General features: G+C 43.8%; 1 protein-coding gene across 4 annotated transcripts in view; it reads right to left on the reverse strand.

Annotated features, from left to right (window-relative positions):
• SFI1 (SFI1 centrin binding protein) overlaps window positions 1-26132 on the reverse strand; it is a 150172-nt gene that overhangs the window by 95451 nt on the left and 28589 nt on the right. For all 4 annotated transcript variants that reach the window (XM_077293896.1, XM_077293887.1, XM_077293870.1 and 1 more), the window contains 9 exons: window positions 20158-20275; window positions 19967-20069; window positions 12679-12835; window positions 11347-11508; window positions 7109-7179; window positions 6939-7031; window positions 4266-4363; window positions 3416-3482; window positions 3188-3318 (listed from right to left, as the gene is read on the reverse strand). In XM_077293896.1, coding sequence (XP_077150011.1) covers window positions 3188-3318; window positions 3416-3482; window positions 4266-4363; window positions 6939-7031; window positions 7109-7179; window positions 11347-11508; window positions 12679-12835; window positions 19967-20069; window positions 20158-20275 — 1000 coding nt within the window. The remainder of the gene's footprint in view (window positions 1-3187; window positions 3319-3415; window positions 3483-4265; window positions 4364-6938; window positions 7032-7108; window positions 7180-11346; window positions 11509-12678; window positions 12836-19966; window positions 20070-20157; window positions 20276-26132) is intronic.

The following is a 26132-nucleotide window of genomic DNA, read 5'->3' on the forward strand; positions in this document are numbered from 1 at the left end:
TTCATTTTTTCCCCATTATGTAGATAGGGGCAAAATTGTTTGGTGAATTGGAAAGCGCGGGGTTAAAATTCCACCTCACAACATAGCTTTGACGCTCTCGGGGTCCAGACGTGTGACTGTGCAAAATTTTGTGCCTGTAGCTGCGACGCCTCCAACACTTTTCCTTTCACTTTTTCCCCATTATGTAGATAGGGGCAAAATTGTTTGGTGAATTGGAAAGCGAGGGGTTAAAATTTCACCTCACAACATAGCCTATAGCCTGTAGCTGCGACGGTTCAGATGCCAATCCCGGACATACACACATACACACATTCAGCTTTATATATTAGACTAGATGGTGGCCCGATTCTAACGCATCGGGTATTCTAGAATATGCATGTCCACGTAGTATATTGCCCAGCCACATAGTATATTGCCCAGCTACATAGTATATTGCCCTGCCACGTAGTGTATTGCCCTGCCACGTAGTGTATTGCCCAGCCACGTAGTATATTGCCCAGCCACGTAGTATATTGCCCAGCCACGTAGTATATTGCCCAGCCACGTAGTATATTGCCCAGCCACGTAGTATATTGCCCAGCTACATAGTATATTGCCCAGCCACGTAGTATATTGCCCAGCCACGTAGTATATTGCCCAGCCACGTAGTATATTGCCCAGCCACGTAGTATATTGCCAAGCCACGTAGTATATTGCCCAGCCACGTAGTATATTGCCCAGACACGTAGTATATTGCCCAGCCACGTAGTATATTGCCCAGCCACGTAGTGTATTGCCCTGCCACGTAGTATATTGCCCAGCGACGTAGTATATTGCCCTGCCACGTAGTGTATTGCCCTGCCACGTAGTATATTGCCTTGCCACGTAGTGTATTGCCCTGCCATGTAGTATATTGCTCAGCCACGTAGTGTATTGCCCAGCCACGTAGTGTATTGCCCAGCGACGTAGTATATTGCCCAGCCACGTAGTGTATTGCCCTGCCACGTAGTATATTGCCCAGCGACGTAGTATATTGCCCTGCCACGTAGTGTATTGCCCTGCCACGTAGTATATTGCCCTGCCACGTAGTGTATTGCCCTGCCACGTAGTGTATTGCCCTGCCACGTAGTATATTGCCCTGCCACGTATTGTATTGCCCAGCTACATAGTATACAGCACAGCTACGTAGTATATTGCACAGAGCCACATAGTATATTGCACAGAGCCACATAGTATATTGCACAGCTTTGTAGTATATTGCCCAACCTTGTAGTATATTGTCCAGCCACGTAGTATATTGCCCAGCCTTGTAGTATACAGCAGAGCCACGTAGGATATTGCCCAGTGACGTAGTATATTACCGAGGCACGTATGTGACAGGTCCAAAAAATAAAAAATAAACATACTCACCTAACGATCCGAGGGCCCCTTGTAGTGTATCATACTCACCATTCTTGTCGCTGCTCCTTTGCGTCCCGCCTCTCCTCTTCCTGGGATCCTGTGCAGATGGTAGTGCTCGGCTTCAGGAAAATGGCCGCGGGATGCCGCGCGTGCGCAGATCGAGGCGGCCATTTTCCTGAAGCCGAGTTCCATTGCAAGTGCCAGGGCTGGTGGGAGCAGGACCTATGAAGACGTCGCGGTCACATGACCGTGACGTCACGGAAGGTCCTTGCCGCACACCAGCCCTGGGACGGGACCTCACTGCAAGCTGACGGTTGTAATGGAGCGGTCCGGGGAGCGTGGCGAGGAGCGAGAAAGGCGGCGGAGGGTGAGTATAGCAGGTTTTTTTTTTTTATTTATTATTTTTAACATTACATTTTGTACTATTGTTGCCGCATAGGCAGCGTCAATAGTACAAAGTTGGGGACACACAGGGTTAATAGCAGCGGTAAAGGAGTGCGTTACCCGCGGCATAACGCGGTCCGTTACCACCGGCATTAACCCTGTGTGAGCGGTGTATGCGGGCGCCGGGCAGTGAGTGCGGGGAGTAAGGAGCGGCCATTTTTTTCTGGACTGTGCGCGTCGCTGATTGGTCGCGGCAGCCATGACAGGCAGCTGCCGAGACCAATCAGCGAACGAATAACGGTGACAGAAGGACAGACGGAAGTTACCCTTAGACAATTATATATATAGATTACTGTACTTGCTTTTTATTATACCCCTCCTCGCATGTAAAGCGCCATGAAATAAATGGCGCTATAATAATAATAATAATAATAATAATAATAATAATAAAGTGGTGATGTTTTTCTATTATACTTTTCCTCTGATTATTCGTCTCCTGGTTTTGGTTTACAATTACGTATGTGAAGTACTGACCAAATACTGATAGTGTGAACGTAGACTTATAAAAAGGCTCTTTATGTAGCTCCAGCAAATGAAAAGAGTTACGTGCAAGTGTGGCCAACGCTCCACTGGATTTTAATGGGATACATATCAACTTTAAAAATGTCAAACAAAGGCCACATGTTCTCTTATAACTAATAAATTCAAGTCCCTTCAAATTATCTACATTGCACCATTAACTTCCATAGCACCTTATACAGTACAGTATCAGGGTAACAATGACAAAAGGCAATGTTGTATAGACAAACTAAACAATGGTCTATAACATGCATGTTAGGAACCCTTTCACACACATAGTAATCAGACTTAAAGCAGTTAAAATAATTATGTATGTTACTGGTAAATGTAATTTATTAACAAGACCAGTAAATAATATTGAATTACTTTCACAGATTTTATCTCAGAATGTGTCTTTATAAGATCAGACTTAAAGGGGTTGTCCCCTTTTACAAAATCTTCTTCCTTGGCTGCAGTATGTTATAAAGAAACAAACTGTGCTTTAATTACCATCTTGGGGTCCAGAGCCGAGTCTCTGACGCTGTTACCAGTGTCATGTACTGGCTGCAGCGCTGACGTTACATCAACAGGCAATCAGTGAGCTCAATGGTTCGGCCTCTCATAGCGGCTGAGCTCAGTTAGTGGCTGCTGTGCTGTCAACATGACATTCGTGTCGCAGGCAATAATAGTGTTTTTTAATTTATTTATTATAACAAACTGCAACTGTGGACGAAGATTCCTGGAAAGGGGACAACTCCTTTATCAAAAAACTCTTGCATTTTGTGTAAAAGGAACATTATTTAATATTGTTCAGTTTCTATACAAATATATTACAGATCAATAACGGATTAGCGATAAGTACAACCTGTAAAATTGTGCAGCTTGATCTTCCATTTCTCTGCACTTTTGCTTTATGTAGGTTTGTTCCCGCCAAGTCTGGAAGCTATGAGGCAAAAGACACCTAACATAATGGCTGTCTGCAACTGCAACAAGCATCTGTAAGGAAAGAATGAAAACATTATCTACAAAATATTGTAACACTATGAAAACATGTTAATTCTGGAGTGTAATGCACACAAACATTTGCATATACCTTTTTGATCTTACATTTCTGCTTGTAGTCTACCCAGAAATTGAAACATTTCTGTATTACCACGGATCTGAAATGGCAGAATTAAAGTATAATTTTTCAGTCAGGGAGAACAAAATGTATAGAGAGAAAATGAAACACTTAAATATACTGAAAAAAACTATTAAAATTTTACAAAAAAAATTTAACATCTAGAGCAACCCAAAATATTTGAGGAAATGCAACCAACAGTGTGACATGATAAGGGCTCGTGCAGACACCTGCATTATAGGTCCAACAAAACATCGGATCCCACCTGCACTAATGTTAAACTATGGGGCCGTGCCCATGTCCATTTTTTTCCTCGAACAGAGTCTGCATGTCAGAATTTGATCTGAAATTTGGATTGCACTCGGCCATGAAAGTCAGTGAGTGCGTGGAAACCATTGAACTGCACTTGGTTGACATCTGAATGCAGTTCGATTTCCGCACACTGACACAATGGAGAATTTGATCAGGGTGTCATTGGTATTATCGGCCAGATTTGATCAGGGTGTCATTGGTATTATCAGCCAGATTCTCCCAGATGAGAGAATCTACGGCACGAGCATAAGCCCTAATAATGGCTTCTAAGAAAAATAAGCTGGAGATTCCGATTGTAAACGTTTTACTATTCTACCATACTGATATTTTAATAGATTTAAAATAAAGGAAATGATTTGACTGAAATCTTCAGCTTTTGATTCTTATGGATTGGTCTTGCCTACATTAGCCAACAGGTTTGCCGGAGATCCTGTACTACATGCGGTGGTGGAGTAATTGAATTGGTGAGCTGAGCCTGTTCTATGGCTATTTGTAAGCTTTTTCTGCATACCTGTAATGAGAATGTGCTGCCTTTGTAAGAGGCAAAAGTGTGTTTTCCTCTTTCTGCTCCATGCGACATTGCCAATCAGTCCAGAACTTGAGGAGCAGCTACAAAAAAAAAAAGAAATAGAAAAGACAATGATGGTGAATATAAAACTAATAGGTTGTGTATTCTGTAAGAACTTGCAAAAACTGTCTACCTGAAAATTTACCAAACAGAAAACAACTGGTAACCCCTTCCGACCGGGCGCTTTTCCATTTTTGCTAATTCGTTTTTTTCTTCCAAGAGCCAGAACATTTTAAATTTCCGTCAGCATAGCTGTGTGAATGCTTGGGTTTTTTTTGTGCGACAAGTTGTATTTTTGAGTGACATCATCCATTTTATCATGTGATGCACTGGAAAGCAGGAAAAAAAATCAAAGTGCAGCGAAATAGCTCAAAAAGTGAAATTCCGCAATTATTATTTTTTTTTTTATTTACAGTAGTCATTATATGATAAAAAAAATGACCTGTCAATGGGATTGTCCAGGTCAGTACCATTACGGCGATACCAAACATGCATAGTTTTCTTTGAAATTTCAATGTTGAAATATTTGGGGGAAGCTGTTAGTAAAAAATATAAATTATGTTATATATTTTGTATATGGTATAAATATGTATATATTACAAATGTTTATGTTATACATTTTATATATTTATAAAATTTGATTGTGTTGCCATTTCAAAGGCCAGTAACGTTTTAAATATTAAGGTAATGGGGCTGCGTAAAGTCTTGCTTTTTGCGCCGTGAGCCGACGTTTTAATTGATACAAATTTGGAGTAGATAGGATATTTTGATCGCTTGGTATTGCAACTTTCTGCCCTGTTGCGGTAGACAAAAATCTGCAACTCTGGCATTTTGATTTTTTTCTTGGTAACGTCTTGCACAGATCAGGTAAACTAATTTCCTAGTTTGATAGACCAGACATTTACGGACGTAGAGATACCACGTGTGTAGTTTTTTATTTCTTAATTTTTAATTGGGGAAAAGGCGGACGTTTCACAGTTTTTTTAATCAGAATTGTAAAACTTTTTATTTTTTATTGTATTCGTTAGCCACCCTAGGGGACTTGAACCTGCAATCGCCTGATCGCTTGTGATACATATAGCAATACTATGGTATTGATGTACACTCACCGGCCACTTTATTAGGTACACCTGTCCAACTTCTTGTTAACACTTAATTTCTAATCAGCCAATCACATGGCGGCAACTCAGTGCATTTAGGCATGTAGACATGGTCAAGACAATCTCCTGCAGTTCAAACCGAGCATCAGTATGGGGAAGAAAGGTGATTTGAGTGCCTTTGAACGTGGCATGGTTGTTGGTGCCAGAAGGGCTGGTCTGAGTATTTCAGAAACTGCTGATCTACTGGGATTTTCACGCACAACCATCTCTAGGGCTTACAGAGAATGGTCCGAAAAAGAAAAAAAATCCAGTGAGCGGCAGTTCTGTGGGCGGAAATGCCTTGTTGATGCCAGAGGTCAGAGGAGAATGGGCAGACTGGTTCGAGCTGATAGAAAGGCAACAGTGACTCAAATCGCCACCCGTTACAACCAAGGTAGGCCTAAGAGCATCTCTGAACGCACAGTGCGTCGAACTTTGAGGCAGATGGGCTACAGCAGCAGAAGACCACACCGGGTACCACTCCTTTCAGCTAAGAACAGGAAACTGAGGCTACAATTTGTACAAGCTCATCGAAATTGGACAGTAGAAGATTGGAAAAACGTTGCTTGGTCTGATGAGTCTCGATTTCTGCTGCGACATTCGGATGGTAGGGTCAGAATTTGGCGTAAACAACATGAAAGCATGGATCCATCCTGCCTTGTATGGAGCATCTTTGGGATGTGCAGCCGACAAATCTGCGGCAACTGTGTGATGCCATCATGTCAATATGGACCAAAATCTCTGAGGAATGCTTCCAGCACCTTGTTGAATCTATGCCACGAAGAATTGAGGCAGTTCTGAAGGCAAAAGGGGGTCCAACCCGTTACTAGCATGGTGTACCTAATAAAGTGGCCGGTGAGTGTATATAGCCACAAACTGCTTTCACGGGGGTACAGTCACAACAGGTGAAGAGGTATTCAGAAACAGTCCCCCAGCTGTCATGGGAACCCACTGTGGCCACGCTTTCATTTCGTGGATGCACCAATGGGCATGTAGAACAGCATGCCTCTGGGACGCGCTCTGTAAATGCCGCTATCACAGATTGATCATTGCATTTAACAGGCTAACCGCTGTAGGTGGAGCTCCACTCCACATGAAGCTGCTAGAGCTAGATGATGGTTGAGCAATGCATCCAACATCTGACAGCAAAGATGCAAAGTCAGTTCCTGAGCCTTCATCAAAGTCAGGGAGCTGCCATATGACGTATCTATAGGTCATAAGTCAGTAAGGAGTTAAACTATGCAGACGTCATACGGGTTCCCCTTTCATGTTCTATTTATGACCTATTAAGAGAGGTCATTAATATTAGATCAGTGGGGGGTTGACACAGATAGCAGCTGATCTGCCATACCTGGCAGTAGCCCTGTCCCCACACATTGAACGGAGTTGTGCATTGACCTATCTCAGGGATAGTTAATCAATATCATTTGCCTACAGGATCTTTTTGAGTCATTAAAGGTGTTTTTTTTTTACTTACTGAACAGTTGTAGTGATGGGAAGCCTGTAGCTTTTTGTCCTTTTTAACCTGTGCCAAGCAGATATTCTTCTTAAACGCATGACAGCCAGACTTCTGCAAAAATAGAAATTCTTAAGTATTAGTTACTTCACTTACCAATTAATATGCACCATGCTTTATAAGAATATTACCAAGAGTTGGAATCTGTAATGGTCCTTGGCTACTTTTTGAAAATTGGCTTCTTCTGAGCTGAGTTGCATGTCTATGGCACAGTTAAGGGGACTTCAGATGGAAACCAATGTAAAGATAATAAATATATAAAACATAATAAAAACACATATCTACTATATAATTGTCTAAGGGTCACTTCCGTATGTCTGTCTGTCCTTCTGTCTGTCACGGTTATTCATTCGCTGATTGGTCTCGCCAGCTGCCTGTCATGGCTGCCGCGACCAATCAGCGACGGGCACAGTCCGGAAAAAAATGGCCGCTCCTTACTCCCCCGCAGTCAGTGCCCGCTCCGTACTCCCCTCCAGTCAGCACTCACACAGGGTTAATGGCAGCGTTAATCGACCGCGCTATGCCGCGGTCGGTTAACGCTGCTATTAACCCTGTGTGACCAACGTTTTACTATTGATGCTGCCTATGCGGCGTCAATAGTAAAAATATGTAATGTTAAAAATAATTTAAAAAAATAAAAAATCGTTATATACTCACCGTCCGTCGGCCCCTCGGATCCACAACAGGCCTTTCCCGCTCGCGACGCTCCGGTAACCGGTCCATGCTGCGATCTCGCGAAATGATGACGTGCGGTCTCGCGAGACCGCTACGTCATCATCTCGAGAGACCGCAATGCACTCTTCAGACCGGAGCGCGCGAGGAGCATCGGTAACCGGCTGCTTGGATCCGGAGGCTCCGGAAGGTGAGTATATAACTATTTTTATTTTAATTCTTTTTTTTAACAGGGATATGATGCATACTACGTGGCTGGGCAATATACTACGTGACTGGGCAGTATACTATGTGGCTGGGCAATATACTACGTCACTGGCCAATATACTACGTGACTAGGCAATATACGTCACTGGGCAATATACTATGTGGCTGGGCAATATACTATGTGGCTCGGCAATATACTATGCGGCTCGGCAATATACTATGCGGCTCGGCAATATACTATGCGGCTCGGCAATATACTACGTGACTGGGCAATATATTATGTGGCTCGGCAATATACTATGCGGCTCGGCAATATACTACGTGACTGGGCAATATACTACGTGGCTCTGTGCTGTATACTACGTGGCTGGGCAATATACTACGTGGCTGGGAAATAGCATATTCTAGAATACCCGATGCGTTAGAATCGGGCCACCATCTAGTTACTAACATAATCAGCCATATATTCAAGTCGTAGCGAGTCTCAGCTTTGCAGGATTTGTACTTCCCATTAAATTTTGTAAAATGTGTTCAGACCATACACAGATTTTTGGTTTTTAAACCCTTAGCGACGGAGCCAATTAGCAGCTTAATGACCAGGCCAATTTTTACAATTCTGACCACTGTCACTTTATGAGGTTATAACTCTGGAACGCTTTAACGGATCCCGCTAATTCTGAGACTGCTTTTTCGTGACATATTGTACTTCATGATATTGGTAAAATGTAGAAAATTTAGCAATTTTCAAACTTTGAATGTTTATGCCCTTAAATCAGAGAGAGATGTCACAAAAAAATTATTAATAAATAACATTTCCCACATGTCTACTTTACATCAGCACAATTTTGGAAACAAATTTTTTTTTTTTGTTAGGAAGTTATAAGGGTTAAAATTTGACCAGCGATTTCTCATTTTTACAACACCATTTTTTTTTTTTAGGGACCACATCACATTTAAAGTCATTTTGAGGGGTGTACATAACAGAAAATACCAAAAAGTGACACCATTCTAAAAACTGCACCCATCAAGGTGCTCAAAACCACATTCAAGAAGTGAATTAACCTTTTACGTGCTTCAAAGGAACTGAAGCAATGTGGAAAGGAAAAAATTAACATTTAACTTTTTTCACAAACATTTTATTTCAGAAAGTTTTTTTTCTTATTTTCACAAATGTAAAAAGATAAATGAACCACAAAATTTGTTGTGCAATTACTCCTGAATACACTGATACCCCATATGTGGGGGTAAACCACTGTTTGGGCACACAGCAGAGCTCGGAAGGGAAGGAGCATTGTTTGACTTTTTCAATGCAGAATTGGCTGGAATTGGTATCGGACGCCATGTCACGTTTGGAGAGCCCCTGATGTGCCTAAACAGTGGAAATCCCCCCCAAGTGACCCCATTTTGGAAACTAGACCACCCAAGGAACTTTTCTAGATGTGTGGTGAGCACTTTGAACCCCTAGTTATTTCATTAAAGTTTATAATGTAGAGCGTTAAAAATAAAAAATATTTTTTTCCACAAAAATGATCTTTTAGCCCCCAATTTTTTTATTTTCCCAAGGGTAACAGGAGAAATTGGACCCCAAAAGGTATTGTGCAATTTGTCCTGAGTACGCTGATACCTCATATGTGGAAGAAAACTACTGTTTGACCACATGTTGGGGCTCGGAAGGGAAGTAGTGACATTTTGGAATGCAGACTTTGATGGAATGGTCTACGGGCGTCATGATGTGTTTGCAGAGCCCCTGATGTGCCTAAACAGTAGAAACCCCCCACAAGTGACCCAATTTTAGAAATTAGACCCCCCAAGGAACTTATCTAGATGTGTTGTGAGAACTTTGAACCCCCAAGTATTTCACTAAAGTTTATAACGCAGAGCTATGAAAATAAAAAATATATATATTTTTTTTACAAAAATCATTTTTCAGCCCCCAGTTTTTTATTTTCACAACGGTCACAGGAGAAATTGGACCGCAAAAGTTGTTGTCCAATTTGTCCTGAGTAGGCTGATACCCCATATGTGGGGGTAAACCACTGTTTGGGCGCACGGCAGAGCTCGGAAGGGAAGGAGCACAGTTTGACTTTTTCAACGCAGAATTGAGATCAGACGTCATGTAGCGTTTGGAGAGCCCCTAATGTGCCTAAACAATGGAAATACCCCAATTCTAACTCCAACCCTAACCCCAGCACACCCCTAACCCTATTCCCAACCCTAACCATAACCCTAACCACACCCCTTACCCTAATCCCAACCATAACCCCAACACACCCCTAACTATAACCCTAATCCCAACCGTAAACGTGATCCAAACCCTAACCCCAACGCTAACTTTAGCCCCAACCCCAACTCTAACCCTAACTTTAGCCCAACTCACTTTAGCCCAACTGTAACCCTAATGGAAAAATGGAAATATTTTTTTTATTTCACTGTGGCTCAGTGGATAGCACTGCAGCCTTGCAGCGCTGGGGTCCTGGGTTCTAATCCCACCTTGGACAACATCTGCAAGGAGTTTGTATGTTCTCCCAGTGTTTGCGTGGGTTTCCTCCGGGTACTCCGGTTTCCTCCCACATACCAAAGACATACTCATAGGGAATTTAGATTGTGAGCCCCATCGGGGACAGTGATGATAATGTGTGCAAAAGCGCTGCAGAATATGTCAGCGCTATATAAAAATAAAGATTCTTCTTCTTATTTTTTCCTATCTAAGGGGGTGATAAAAGGGGGGTTCATTTACTTTTTTTTTTTTAATTTTGATCACTGTGACACTGTGATAGTGTCTATCACAGTGATAAAAATTAACCAATAGGAAAAAATCTCCTATTGTTGCCAGGTGGCAGATCTGGGTGGGTGCACTGCGCATGCGCCCGCCATTTTCTTACCGGAAGAAGACGCCAGCGGCCGTGGGAGGAAGCAGGAGGACCCAGGGTAACAGGTGAATATAAGAGGGGGGGAAATCGGGGGACCCTATTTCTCTCTCCTCTGATGTGCGATCACATCGGAGGAGAGAGAAATTAAATCGCAAATCGGACTTTTTTTTTTTGCGGTCGCCGTTATACTGTTAATAACGGCAATCGCAGCCCCGGGGTCGGTAAAAACCGACCCGAATCATGTTCTCTGGGGCCACGGATACCCCTGGCAGCCGAGACCCTGGAGAAAATCGGACTCTGGGTTGCGCTATACACTTTTTCCACAGCGCTGTTAATTAACGGAGCTGTGGTTTAAGTACCCTTAACTACCGCTGTTAAAAGGCGTATCGGCGGTCATTAACAGGTTAAATAGTACATAGCAGTGAGATACAAAACGCCTGTAAAGAAATACATTACAGAAATGGTAGCACAAAGCTATGCAGTTAATCAAGATACATAAATACCCCAATTTTCCATTTTTTAAGTATTGAAATGTTACATGTGAAAAAGCATTAATCAGTATCACATATGTAACTGCAGAAATACATAAAGCTGACAGAACAAACAGACAGAAAGGATTCAGTGTCTCCAATGGTTAAACACTCTTCGAAGAATAAAGTGACGTGCCAAAGATTCACAGCATTCCTGTTTTGCTTGCCTTCTCCTGACTTTCTCCATTTCAAGGGACCACAACGAGAAATATTGGTGTGTGAGATGTTCACGATGCAAGCACATGGCAAGTGCTTCAAAATGAGATAGAATTGATATAATTAGCATGATCAATGCATGCACCTTATATAAATATAGAAGGCCAAGATAAACTGCAAGATAAATTCATCAAAATCAGAAAAAATAAATATAAAACTCAAAGCTATCCAAATGTACAGATCCAAATTTGCTGACATGGGCTAGCCTAATGAAATCCTTTCACCAAATTTTTCTTCGTGTTGAGCTGGACAAGTGATGCAATAGTGGCTGCACACCAAAATGAAAGTGTTTTTTTTTTTAGGCAGTACACTCCATATCATAGGACCTGTGTTACCCTGATGACATCATTCCAGGTCCTTATGCTCTTCTACAGTATGTTACTGCCTGCTTATGATTGGTCAGTGTCATACAGGATGCAGAAGGACATACCCCCCAGGAAAAACTATCTGATAACACCCACTTGGACTTAAAGGGGTATACTCCCATCTCAAAGATCCTATCCCAAAATGTAGTAGGTGTAATATTAGCAAATGCCTCCAATTAAAAACAAATTTGTGCAATTCTTCAGATTCGCTATGTCGCTTACCTCATTTATGGCATTGCAGTAGCTTAGGTATCCATGGTCATGACCAGTAAGAGCCAAGTAACTTACTATATGAGTGGTCGGAACCATGGATACCTAAGCTACTGCAATGCCATAAATGAGGTAAGCTACATAGCGAATCTGAAGAACTAAACTAAATTTCTAATTTGAGGTATTTGCTGATATTAATATTATTGCACCTTCTACCGTAGATATCAGGATAGAATCTTGGAGATGGGAATACCCCTTTAACTAAAGTTAACTTATAGGTGCCAATACTTTGATTCGAAATATCTTCACAACTGAGAGGCGAAATTAAGAGGAATAAAAACAAGTTCTATTCCACTCTGCAGCCACTATTACATCATGTGTCAAGCTCAACCTGAAAAATTTGGTAAATGGCCTTCGTTAAGTTAGACAAAGGTTTGCTCAAAACATGGGTTCTTATGTACGAGAACAAACTAAATAACTAAAGGAAATTTAATTTGCTAATTAAAAGTATTTCAGAATTCATTTAAAGGATGACATTTCCTATTGATTTTTTTTTTTTAATTTATTCCCGGTGAACGCCTTTAAGAAATTTATGAAGTGACTAAACACATGAAACTGTGACAATTCTTACCATGCTGCCGTTTTTTTTGCTGACGATAATGCAGGTACAGCAGCCAAGCTCGGACTGCTGCCTGCAATTTACAGAACCGATGATGTTCAATTGCCTTCTCCACTTTCATCTTGTCTTCCTCAATAAGCAAATGCATCTCTTTCCATTGAAGCCAAGCCTTTAAAAGACATATTGTGACCATGACACTACAAGTAAAATAACCTACAGTTTTAACATAAGGCAAAACATACAGTGAGTGTGAAAAATTGTTGCCCCCTTCCTGGTTTCCTGTTCTTTTGCACGATTGTCACACTTAAATGTTTCACCAAACAAATTTAAATTTTACAGAAAGATAACACAAAATGCAGTTTTTTAAATGCAGGTCTTTAATATTAAGGAAAAAAGACATCCTAACCTACAGGCCCTGTCTGAAAAAATGATTGTCCCTCCCCTTTAAAATACGAACTAAGGGTGGTTTATCACATCTTTGGCAAGCAGAGATCAAATTCCCAAGCCACACCCAGGCCTGATTACTGCCAAACCTGTTCTCAATCAAGAAATCACTTAAACAGGACCTGCCTGACAAAGTGAAGTAGACCAAAAGAGCCTTAAAAGCTAGACATCATGCCCCGATCCAAAGAAATTCTGGAACAAGTAAGAAACAAAGTAATTGAGATCTATCAGTCAGGAAAATGTTATAAAGCCATTTCTAAAGCTTTGGGTCTCTAGCAAACCACAGTTAGAACCATTATCCACAAAAGGCAAAAACATGGAACAGTGGTGGCTGCCTACCAAAATTACCCCAAGAGCTCACAAAAGACCGCACAGCAACATCCAAAGAACTGCAGGCCTCACTCGCCTCAGTTAAGGTCAGTGTTCATGACTCCACCATAAGAAAAAGAGTGGGCAAAAATGGCCAGCATGGCAGAGCTCCAATAAGAAAACCACTGCTGTGCAATAAGAACATGAAAGCTCATCTCAATTTTGCCAGAAAACATCTTAATGATCCCCAAGACTTTTGGGAGAATGCATTGTGGACGGATGAGACAAAAGTCGACTTTTTGGGAGGTGTATGTCCCATCACAAATGGCATGAAAGTAACACAGCATTTCAGAAAAGGAACATCATACCAACAGTAAAATATGGTGGTGGTGGTATTATAGTCTTGTGTCTGTTTTACTGCTTCAGGACTTGGAAGATTTGTTGTGGTAAATAGAACCATGAATCCTGTTGTCTACCAAAAAAATCCTGAAGGAGAATGTCTGGCTATCTGTTCTGTTGTGAATTTGGATTCTGGGCTTCCCCGGTGGCTACTGGTGGAATTGAACTGGTGTCTTCATCTTCTCTGTTCACCTGTTCCCATCAAGATGTGGGAGTCGCTATATAACCTTGCTGCTCTGTTAGTTGCTTGCCGGTCAACAATGTTATCAGAAGCCTCTCTGTGCTTGTTCCTGCTCCTAGACAACTACTAGATAAGTTGGACTCTTGTCCATGTTTGTTTTTGCATTTTTGTTCCAGTTCACAGCTGTAGTTTCGTTACTGTGTCTGGAAAGCTCTTGTGAACAGGAATTGCCACTCTGGTGTTATGAGTTAATGCCAGAGTTTTAAAGTAATTTCTGGATGGTGTTTTGATAGGGTTTTCAGCTGACCATGAAAGTGTCCTTTCTGTCTTCTGCTATGTAGTAAGTGGACCTCAAATTTGCTAAACCTATTTTCATACTACGTTTTGTTATTTCATCTTAATTCACCGCCAATACTTGTGGGGGGCCTCTGTCTCCTTTCGGGGTATTTCTCTAGAGGTGAGCTAGGACTAATATTTTCCTCTGCTAGCATTATTTAGTCCTCCGGCTGGTGCTGGGCATCTAGAATCAACGTAGGCATGCTACCCGGCCACTGCTAGTTGTGCGTTAGGTTTAGTTCATGGTCAGCTCAGTTCCCATCTTCCAAGAGCTAGTTCCTATATATGCTTATGCTATGTTCTCTTGCCATTGAGAACATGACAGTTTTGACCGGCCCACTAAAGGGTTAAAATCCTTGGCTGAGAAAGGAGAGAAATAAGTAGTCTGCTGAAATTTTTTTATTTTTTTTTTTCTCTCCTTCTAATCTTTGAATGGCTCTGTGTCCACCTGTTTGTAATGGATCTTCAGAGTGTAACTGCAGGTTTGAATAATCTCGCCACGAAGGTACAAAATTTGCAAGATTTTGTTTGTCATGCACCTGTATCTGAGCCGAGAATTCCTTTGCCGGAATTTTTCTCGGGGAATAGATCTGGGTTTCAGAATTTTCGAAATAATTGCAAATTATTTTTGTCCCTGAAATCTCGCTCTGCCGGAGACCCTGCACAGCAGGTCAGGATTGTGATTTCCTTGCTCCGGGGCGACCCTCAAGACTGGGCTTTTTCATTGACACCAGGGGATCCTGCGTTGCTCAATGTGGATGCGTTTTTTCTGGCCTTGGGGTTGCTTTATGACGAACCTCATTTGGAGCTTCAGGCAGAAAAAACTTTGATGTCCCTATCTCAGGGGCAAGATGAAGCGGAAATTTACTGCCAAAGATTCCGTAAATGGTCTGTGCTTACTCAGTGGAATGAGTGCGCCCTGGCGGCGACTTTCAGAGAGGGTCTCTCTGATGCCATTAAGGATGTTATGGTGGGGTTCCCTGTGCCTGCGGGTCTGAATGAGTCCATGACAATGGCTATTCAGATCGATAGGCGTTTGCGGGAGCGCAAACCAGTGCACCATCTGGCGGTGTCCACTGAGAAGTCGCCAGAGAGTATGCAGTGTGATAGAATTCTGTCCCGAAGCGAGCGGCAGAATTTTAGACGGAAAAATGGGTTGTGTTTCTATTGTGGTGATTCTACTCATGTTATATCAGCATGCTCTAAGCGCACTAAAAAGCTTGGTAAATCTGTTTCCATTTGCACCTCACCGTCTAAGTTTATTCTATCTGTGACCCTGATTTGCTCTTTGTCATCTATTACCACGGACGCCTATGTCGACTCTGGCGCCGCTTTGAGTCTTATGGATTGGTCCTTTGCCAAACGCTGTGGGTATGATTTAGAGCCTTTGGAGACTCCTATTCCTCTGAAGGGGATTGACTCCACCCCATTGGCTAATAATAAACCACAATACTGGACACAAGTAACTATGCGTATTAATCCGGATCACCAGGAGTTTATTCGCTTTCTGGTGCTGTATAATCTACATGATGATTTGGTGCTAGGATTGCCTTGGCTGCAATCTCACAACCCAGTCCTCGACTGGAGAGCTATGTCTGTGTTGAGCTGGGGATGTAAGGGGGCTCATGGGGATGTACCTGTGGTTTCCATTTCATCATCTATTCCCTCTGAAATTCCTGAGTTCCTGTCTGACTATCGTGACGTCTTTGAAGAATCCAAGCTTGGTTCGTTACCTCCGCACCGAGAGTGCGATTGTGCCATAGATTTAATCCCGGGTAGTAAATACCCAAAGGGTCGTTTATTTAATCTGTCTGTGCCTGAACATGCTGCTATGCGAGAATATATAAAGGAGTCCTTGGAAAAGGGACATATTCGTCCATCGTCATCTCCCTTAGTAGCCGGTTTTTTCTTTGTGTCAAAAAAAGACGGCTCTTTGAGACCATGTATTGATTATCGGCTTTTGAATAAAATCACTGTTAAATATCAATACCCATTGCCGTTGCTGACTGATTTGTTTGCTCGCATAAAGGGGGCCAAGTGGTTCTCTAAGATTGACCTTCGTGGGGCGTATAATTTGGTGCGAATCAGGCAGGGGGATGAGTGGAAAACCGCATTTAATACGCCCGAGGGCCACTTTGAGTATTTAGTGATGCCTTTTGGTCTTTCAAATGCTCCGTCAGTTTTCCAGTCCTTTCTGCATGATATTTTTCGCGATTATTTGGATAAATTTATGATTGTGTATCTGGATGATATTCTGATTTTTTCGGATGACTGGGACTCTCATGTCCAGCAGGTCAGGAGGGTTTTTCAGGTTTTGCGGTCTAATTCTTTGTGTGTGAAGGGTTCTAAGTGTGTTTTTGGGGTACAGAGGATTTCCTTTTTGGGATATATTTTTTCCCCCTCTTCCATTGAAATGGATCCTGTCAAGGTTCAAGCTATTTGTGATTGGACGCAGCCCTCTTCTCTTAAGAGTCTTCAGAAATTTTTGGGCTTTGCTAACTTTTATCGTCGATTTATTGCTGGTTTTTCGGATATTGCTAAGCCATTGACCGATTTGACTAAGAAGGGTGCTGATGTTGCGGATTGGTCCCCTGATGCTGTGGAGGCCTTTCGGGAGCTTAAGCGCCGTTTTTCCTCTGCCCCTGTGTTGCGTCAGCCTGATGTTGCTCTACCTTTTCAGGTTGAGGTCGACGCTTCTGAGATCGGAGCTGGGGCAGTGTTGTCGCAGAAAAGTTTTGACTGCTCCGTGATGAGGCCTTGTGCCTTCTTTTCCCGTAAATTTTCGCCCGCTGAGCGGAATTATGATGTTGGGAATCGGGAGCTTTTGGCCATGAAGTGGGCTTTTGAGGAGTGGCGCCATTGGCTTGAGGGGGCCAGACATCAGGTGGTGGTATTGACTGACCACAAAAATTTGATTTATCTTGAGACCGCCAGGCGCCTGAATCCTAGACAGGCGCGCTGGTCATTATTTTTCTCTCGGTTTAATTTTGTGGTGTCATACCTACCGGGTTCTAAGAATGTTAAGGCGGATGCCTTTTCTAGGAGTTTTGAGCCTGACTCGCCTGGTAACTCTGAGCCCACAGGTATCCTTAAGGATGGAGTGGTATTGTCAGCCGTTTCTCCAGACCTGCGGCGGGCCTTGCAGGAGTTTCAGGCGGATAGACCTGATCGTTGCCCACCTGATAAACTGTTTGTTCCTGATGATTGGACCAGTAGAGTAATCTCTGAGGTTCATTCTTCTGCGTTGGCAGGTCATCCTGGCATTTTTGGTACCAGGGATTTGGTGGCAAGGTCCTTCTGGTGGCCTTCCCTGTCACGAGATGTGCGAGGCTTTGTGCAGTCTTGTGACGTTTGTGCTCGGGCCAAGCCTTGTTGTTCTCGGGCTAGTGGATTATTGTTGCCCTTGCCTATTCCTAAGAGGCCTTGGACGCACATCTCGATGGATTTTATTTCGGATCTGCCTGTTTCTCAGAAGATGTCTGTCATCTGGGTGGTGTGTGACCGTTTCTCTAAGATGGTCCATTTGGTTCCTCTGCCCAAGTTGCCTTCTTCTTCCGAGTTGGTTCCTCTGTTTTTTCAAAATGTTGTTCGTTTGCATGGTATTCCTGAGAATATCGTTTCTGACAGAGGGACTCAATTCGTGTCTAGATTTTGGCGGGCATTCTGTGCTAGGATGGGCATAGATTTATCTTTTTCGTCCGCTTTCCATCCTCAGACGAATGGCCAGACCGAGCGGATTAATCAGACCCTGGAGACATATCTGAGGTGTTTTGTGTCTGCTGACCAGGATGATTGGGTTGCTTTTTTGCCATTGGCGGAGTTCGCTCTCAATAATCGGGCCAGCTCTGCCACTTTGGTGTCCCCGTTTTTCTGTAATTCGGGGTTTCATCCTCGATTTTCCTCTGGTCAGGTGGAATCTTCGGATTGTCCTGGAGTGGATGCTGTGGTGGAGAGATTGCATCAGATCTGGGGGCAGGTGGTGGACAATTTGAGGTTGTCCCAGGAGAAGACTCAGCTTTTTGCCAACCGCCACCGTCGTGTTGGTCCTCGGCTTTGTGTTGGGGATTTGGTGTGGTTGTCTTCTCGTTTTGTCCCTATGAGGGTCTCTTCTCCTAAGTTTAAGCCTCGGTTCATCGGCCCGTATAAGATATTGGAGATTCTTAACCCTGTTTCCTTCCGTTTGGACCTCCCTGCATCCTTTTCTATTCATAACGTTTTTCATCGGTCATTATTGCGCAGGTATGAGGTACCGGTTGTGCCTTCCGTTGAGCCTCCTGCTCCGGTGTTGGTTGAGGGTGAGTTGGAGTACGTTGTGGAGAAAATCTTAGACTCTCGTGTTTCCAGACGGAGACTCCAGTATCTGGTCAAGTGGAAGGGATACGGCCAGGAGGATAATTCTTGGGTGAATGCATCTGATGTTCATGCCTCTGATCTGGTTCGTGCCTTTCATAGGGCCCATCCTGATCGCCCTGGTGGTTCTGGTGAGGGTTCGGTGCCCCCTCCTTGAGGGGGGGGTACTGTTGTGAATTTGGATTCTGGGCTTCCCCGGTGGCTACTGGTGGAATTGAACTGGTGTCTTCATCTTCTCTGTTCACCTGTTCCCATCAAGATGTGGGAGTCGCTATATAACCTTGCTGCTCTGTTAGTTGCTTGCCGGTCAACAATGTTATCAGAAGCCTCTCTGTGCTTGTTCCTGCTCCTAGACAACTACTAGATAAGTTGGACTCTTGTCCATGTTTGTTTTTGCATTTTTGTTCCAGTTCACAGCTGTAGTTTCGTTACTGTGTCTGGAAAGCTCTTGTGAACAGGAATTGCCACTCTGGTGTTATGAGTTAATGCCAGAGTTTTAAAGTAATTTCTGGATGGTGTTTTGATAGGGTTTTCAGCTGACCATGAAAGTGTCCTTTCTGTCTTCTGCTATGTAGTAAGTGGACCTCAAATTTGCTAAACCTATTTTCATACTACGTTTTGTTATTTCATCTTAATTCACCGCCAATACTTGTGGGGGGCCTCTGTCTCCTTTCGGGGTATTTCTCTAGAGGTGAGCTAGGACTAATATTTTCCTCTGCTAGCATTATTTAGTCCTCCGGCTGGTGCTGGGCATCTAGAATCAACGTAGGCATGCTACCCGGCCACTGCTAGTTGTGCGTTAGGTTTAGTTCATGGTCAGCTCAGTTCCCATCTTCCAAGAGCTAGTTCCTATATATGCTGATGCTATGTTCTCTTGCCATTGAGAACATGACACTGTTCGTGACCTCAAGCTGAAGCGCACTTAGGTTATGCAGCAGGACAATAATCCAAAACACACCAGCAAGTCCGCCTCTGAATGGATTAAGAAAAACAAAATTAAGACTTTGGAGTGTCCTAGTCAAAGTCCTGACCTTAATCCGATTGAGATGCTGTGCCAGGACCTTAAAAAAGCAGTTCATGCTCGGAAACCCTACAATGTGGCTGAATTACAACAATTCTGCAAAAATTAGTGGGCCAAAATACCTCCAAGCAAAGTCAAACACATTTCATGCTTTAAGTAATGATGACATAAGTTCCCATGCACATAAGTGTGTAAATCTCTCTTAATCACTCTAAAAAATGATCTATATGTAAAGATGGTACAAAAGCTGCCATACATACCCTCATCTGAAGACTCAAAGCCCAGTAATTTAAAGCCTGTGTTTCCAATCGAGAATTTATTTTCTTCTCTTGTATCCGCTTCACCCAAACATGCCAAGTATTACTAAAACAGGTTAGAAAGCCTATAAACCATAAATTTGTAAGAAATAAAAAATAATAAAATGTAAGATATTCATGTAATATCCTCTTACCACATGACCCTGTATTCTCTGACCTCCACAGCTGTAGATCGCATGTGATTTTTTGTCCTACGCATTTGGATATATATTACCCAGTGATGCAACGCAAGGCACATAATACGCTGTTGAGCTGTGCAAGGGATAAAATGGAAAAGTTAAAGTAATGGTGAGTCTGGTTTCACTGACTTGTCAGAAGACTATAGAATACTTATTTTGGCATACAAAAATTACAAATGTACCGTAGTTAGAAATGTACCACTAAGAATGTGAAGATATAGCCATAAAGCAGTGGACAACATTGCCCTATCAATATTATAGGAAAAAAATAAGAGGAATGGGGTGAGATGTATATCTGTATCACATAATACAAGCAAGAACTAAAGCAAAAAAATAGTATTATAGTATCACGAAGGCTGCGTTTAGATGAACGTACCGGTTAAGCCTCCAAATTGCTGACGTGACTGCATCAGTCTGCTGCTTCACAGGCTCATTCGTCTGGCACACAGGTCAACTACCTATTGTATGTGCTACTGATAATATCACTGTGCCAATGACACTTCGGCATGGAGCTTTGCTTTATATTGCTCGGCATGCATTGCGTAGTATACAAGGACAGCACACCGACTGAAAATAGCCAAAGTTGGGCGTGTCCTGGACGGCCATGTGAGCGGACACTAAGGAGAGAGCTCCCGCGGCCACAAGTACTATTATCCTGCGCAGACAGCGCTGGTTGCCCCTAATCTAGCCATACCTGGAGGCTGAAGCACCCAGGAGCGAAGGAGAGCTGTGGGGACACCCGGAGAGGCTTGCAATGACGTGGAGGAGACAGAGGGATGCGGGCGCAGGAGAGGCCGGCGGGATCCAAGGTGGCGCCACGGCTAGAGCGGACGCTGAGAAGGAGAACGCTGCCTGTCAGAAGCGCATGGAGGCTGCAGCAAAACTTAAAAGGTTTGCCCGGGTGGATGGTGGGGAAGAGGCACAAGAGACTAGCGAGGAGAGATCTGAAGGAGAGGAAGAGGAGGAGGAGAAAGCTGATGAATGAGTGCAGGGGGCGCAGAAGGGGGAGGAAAAAAGTAACATGGCTGCAGCGGGAGAGGCCGAGAAGGAAGTGGAACTGAGAGGGGAGCCGACTCTAAAGGACGTTTTTATCCTCTTATCCTCTTGTAATCAGTCCCTAAATGATTTAGCCCTTCAGATGAAGGAGGTGAAAGGGGAGATTATACAGATAAAGGCTGCCATACAGAAAATGGATAAACGCATGGGAGAGGTGGAGGAAAGGATGAGTACGGAGGAGGATCATGTGGTCCAACTACAAAAGGCAGAGAGAAAGTTTGTCCAACAGATATCGGAATTGGCGGCAAAAAAATGAGGACCTACAAAACAGATCCAGAAGAAATAATATCCGGATAGTGGGTCTGCCGGAAAAAACAGAGGGGTGAAATCCTACTGAGTTTATTGAAAATTGGTTAAAGGAGAAGGTTGATGTCGAGGCTATGACAAAGGTTTTTGCTGTGGAAAGAGCGCACAGAGTTAAGCCGTAGCCCCCTCCCCCTGGAGCCAGTCCCCGTACCATGCTGGCTAAGATATTAAACTACAGAGACAGAGACATTGTTCTTAGGTAGGCCAGAGAAATGGAGGATCTCACTGTTGATGGACAGAGGATTGCCATCTACCCGGATTACTCTGCTGCGGTCCAGAAATAAAGAATGCAATTTACTGGCGTTAAGAGGTGTCTGAGAGAACTGGGAGTGCAATACTCCATGTTTTTTCCTGCGAGGTTGAAAGTGATCTCCTTTAATAAAGCCCATTTCTTCATGGCACCAGAGGACGCCAACCAATGGATTGATGTCAATGCCAAGAAACTGCAGGCGGCGGGAGACTGACTTACAGTGGAGGCGTGAGCTGTTATTGTTACCAAGATATTTGGAATAAGAGAACTGGGTTGCTTCTTGTACCCATTTAATGCCTGTGCCTCTTCCACTTTCGGAGGAGTGGAGTATGGCTGGGTTTGATCAATGCGCCAGTTAGAGACGCGCTGGAAAATGTGGGGGGAGGTGGGGATTGTTAACAGGGTGTACTACAAATGTTATTTTTGGAATCTCTTTACCTCTATGTTTGTTTTGTTCTGTTAATGATTAATGTAAAGAGATGTGGTTTTGAGGGTTGCGGGAGCCAGATAGAGGAGGATACCTAGGTGAGAGTGTCTAAAACGGGTCGAGGAGCCCCACTCTCGATGAGAGGAAAATGCTTTATCTTGGGGAGAGGTTGGGGGGTGGGGTTAGACAGCTCAGGTTAAGGATTTTCTGGATGACTGTTCCGCGCCATGATGGGGGACCGTATTAAAATACTGAGTTGGAATGTTAGAGGCTTAGCGGATAAAACGAGACAAGCGGCGGTGCTTTAGTATGCACGAGCCCAGGGGGCTTCACTGATATGTCTGCTGGAGACACACTTGGTTTGTGAGAAAGTGGACGTCTTACGTAAGCGCTGGTTGCAAAATGTGTATCATTCCACCTTCTCTACATACTCAAGGGGTGTATCGGTATTGGTCCCATCAGGTGTGCACTATGAGGAGGTGAAGGTATATGTTGATATGGATGGACAAAATGTGGCAGTGAAATGCAGAATGCTTGGTGTTTTGATGTGTGTGGTGGCTATGCACATTCCTCCCCCTTATTCGAGCAAAAAACTTAGAGAAGTGCTGGAATTGATTGGACGGGGAGATCCGATGCCGCTTTTAATTATTGGAGACCTCAACAACATATGTGATGATTTCTGGGATAGAAACAAAAATATATAGAACAGAACATATTACGCCGTTCAGAACATATATTCGAGAGATTGGTATGACTGATATGTGGAGAGTGCGCCATGTTGGGAAGAGGGGATATTCTTGTTACTCACCGGCTCATAATACTTTATCCAGAATAGATATGGCGCTCGGAAACAATTTGTTTGATTCTATGGTGGGGGAGGTGAGATACTTGCCTCGGGCGCTCTCTGATCATAATCCGATAGAGGTAGGGCTGCGGCCAATGGGGACACAGGCACGGCATAGGGGAGAGTGGAAATTTCACCCTAACTGGCTAAATAGTGTGAGTTTGGAGGGCATACAGCGGGAGGTGGAGGAGTTTTTTGAGATTAACGAGGGCAGTTCGGATATACCCATTATATGGGAGACTATGAAGGCATATTTGAGAGGATTGCTGTTCAGGGACAACAGTAGATGTAAGCGGCGATCAAAGCAGGCGGAGAATGCCGCAAGGGAAAGGCTGAGAGTTGCTGAAGATGAGTTGGCCACACTGGGTACCCCTGAAGCTGGAAAACGGTTAAGAGAAGCCCAGAATAATATGGATAAAGTTCTTCTGGAAAGGGAAGGGAGGAAGAGAGAGTTCCAACGACTAGCCTTTTATCAGGAGGGGGAGGTAGTGGGGCATATGCTCTCGTTGGTGGCGTCTGCCCAGAAGGGTACATCATTCGTACATTCGCTGGAACCTGTCAATGGTACAAAAGTGTCGGAGACCTCTGAGATCTTAAGGGTCTTTATGGACTTTTACACAGATCTGTACTCGTCTGGTGTGGTCCCATCGGGGGGTGACAACGCGACATTTCTGGAATGTATTGTCTTACCTAGGCTGAGTGAGGAGGATAGGGAAAGTTTGGAGGAGCCTGTCACGGATGAAGAACTAAGTCACGCTTTAAGGGGTATGGCAAGATGCAAGGTGCCAGGAGCAGATGGATTGCCAGCTGAAATCTATAAGGAGATGGAGGAAGTGCTGATACCCAGATTAAGAGTAGTCTTGGAGGAGGCTAAGAATAGGGGAATCCTGCCAGCCTCCATAAGGGAGGCCATAATAGTTGTAATCCCGAAGGAAGATAAAGATCTACGACTGCCTGAATCGCATCACCCAATTTCTCTGCTTACCACGGATGTTAAACTTCTGGCTGGGGTGTTAGCGGCCCGTTTATCGGGTGTTATTTCTAAGCTGATTCATCCAGATCAGTCTGGCTTTATGCCTGACAGGTCCACGGCAGTTAATCTTAGAAGGCTTTTTTTTTAAATTTACAACTGGGGGGGGATAACGGTGGGCATAGATTTGTTGCTTCCTTAGATGCCCATAAGGCATTTGACAGTGTGGAATGGGGGGTACTTGTGGCAGGTATTACAATGCTTTGACTTCGGTCCACAATTTGTGTCCTGGGTTCAGTTACTGTACGCGCAACCATCAGCTAGAGTGAGAGTGAATGGGGAGCTTTCTCATACGATAAGGCTACATAGGGAGACGAGGCAGGGGTGTCCGTTCTCCCCTCTTTTGTTTGCTTTGGCCGTGGAGCCGTTGGCCGCTAAGATTCAACAGTCCACTGACGTCTCTGGGTTTAAATATGGATAGATAGAGGAAAAGATAGCGTTTTACGCTGACGACATACTGCTGTTCTTGAGTGAGCCACATGATTCATTGAGTAATGTAATTCGGCTCATCGAGGGATTTGGTGCTATGTCGGGGGTATAAAATAAATTGGAATAAATCCACTCTCCTCAAGGTGGATGATGCAGGGGGTGAACTGGGAGAAGGGGTAGACTTAAAATAGCAGATCAATTCAAATATTTGGGGATACTAATCTCTTTCCCGATCACGAATTACTTGCATACGAATCTCACACTGGTACTGGGAAATCTGAAGGCAAAGGTAGGGGCTTGGTCTAAGTTGCATTTATCTGTTTGCCGAGTTAATCTTGTTAAGATGATTCTGATGCCCAAGATACTGTATGGGTACCGTTACACAAAACGATTTACCAACGATCACGACCAGCGATACGACCTGGCCGTGATCATTGGTAAGTCGTTGTGTGGTCGCTGGAGAGCTGTCACCGCTGTGCTGTGCTTTTACTTTCCGGCCGGCAGTCAGTCAGTGCGGGAAGCAGACGGCTAGGGACCTGACGGACACCGGAATGTGAGTATATACGGTTTGGTTTTTTTTACATTTACGATGGTAACCAGGGTAAACATCGGGCTACTAAGCGCGGCCCTGCGCTTAGTAACCCGATGTTTACCCTGGTTACACGCGAACGCATCGCTGGATCGGTGTCACACACACCGATCCAGCGATGACAGCGGGAGATCCAGCGACGAAATAAAGTTCCAAACGATCTGCTACGACGTACGATTCTCAGCAGGGTCCCTGATCGCTGCTGCGTGTCAGACACAGCGATATCGTATGGATATCGCTGGAACGTCACGGATCGTGCCGTCGTAGCGACCAAAGTGCCACTGTGAGACGGTACCCTTAGTTCTCAATAACTCACCTATCTGGATACCACGTGGGAAATTTAAACTGATTAACTCTTTATTTAGAAGCCTGGTATGGGGGAGGCAGCATCCAATAATCAGATTGGAGATGCTTCAGTGCCCTAAGGATGCGGGAGGTTTGGCTCTACCTAACCCTGAAATATACTTCTTAGCGGCCCAATGTCAGCATTTAAAGGGCTGGGAATATGAGTCGTCTGCCAATGTTGCACAACTCTTGATAGAAAGGGTGGCAAAAAGAAGTCCGGCGGTACAGTGTTTAGAAGATGGCTCCCTAGGGATACTGGGGAAAAAATATCCAACATTATTTCTGATATAAAGTATGGGGGAGAGTTAAACAAATTCGTGGGGTTGCTTGTCTAACTAGGTTCTCTCCGCTGTGGTTTAATAATAATCTGCTGGAGTTTTTGGCGATGGGATATTTACCAGAATGGCAAGCCAGGGGGATTTGGTATGCCTGTCAGATTTTAGAGCGGCGGGAGTTGAAACCCTTTCCTCAGCTACAGTCGGAGTATGGTCTTAGGGCAATCTGGGGGGTTCCAGTATGCACAAGTACGGCATGCGTTTGTGGTTCAAAATGAAGGGGATGGTTTCCGAATCAAAGCGACTTAGTATTGGACTACATCTGTGGAGTGGGGACGACGAGGAGTGTTATCACATCTCTATATAAGGATTTACTCCA

Source organism: Ranitomeya variabilis, chromosome 1 (genome assembly GCF_051348905.1).
Source record: "Ranitomeya variabilis isolate aRanVar5 chromosome 1, aRanVar5.hap1, whole genome shotgun sequence".
Taxonomy (NCBI): domain Eukaryota; kingdom Metazoa; phylum Chordata; class Amphibia; order Anura; family Dendrobatidae; genus Ranitomeya; species Ranitomeya variabilis.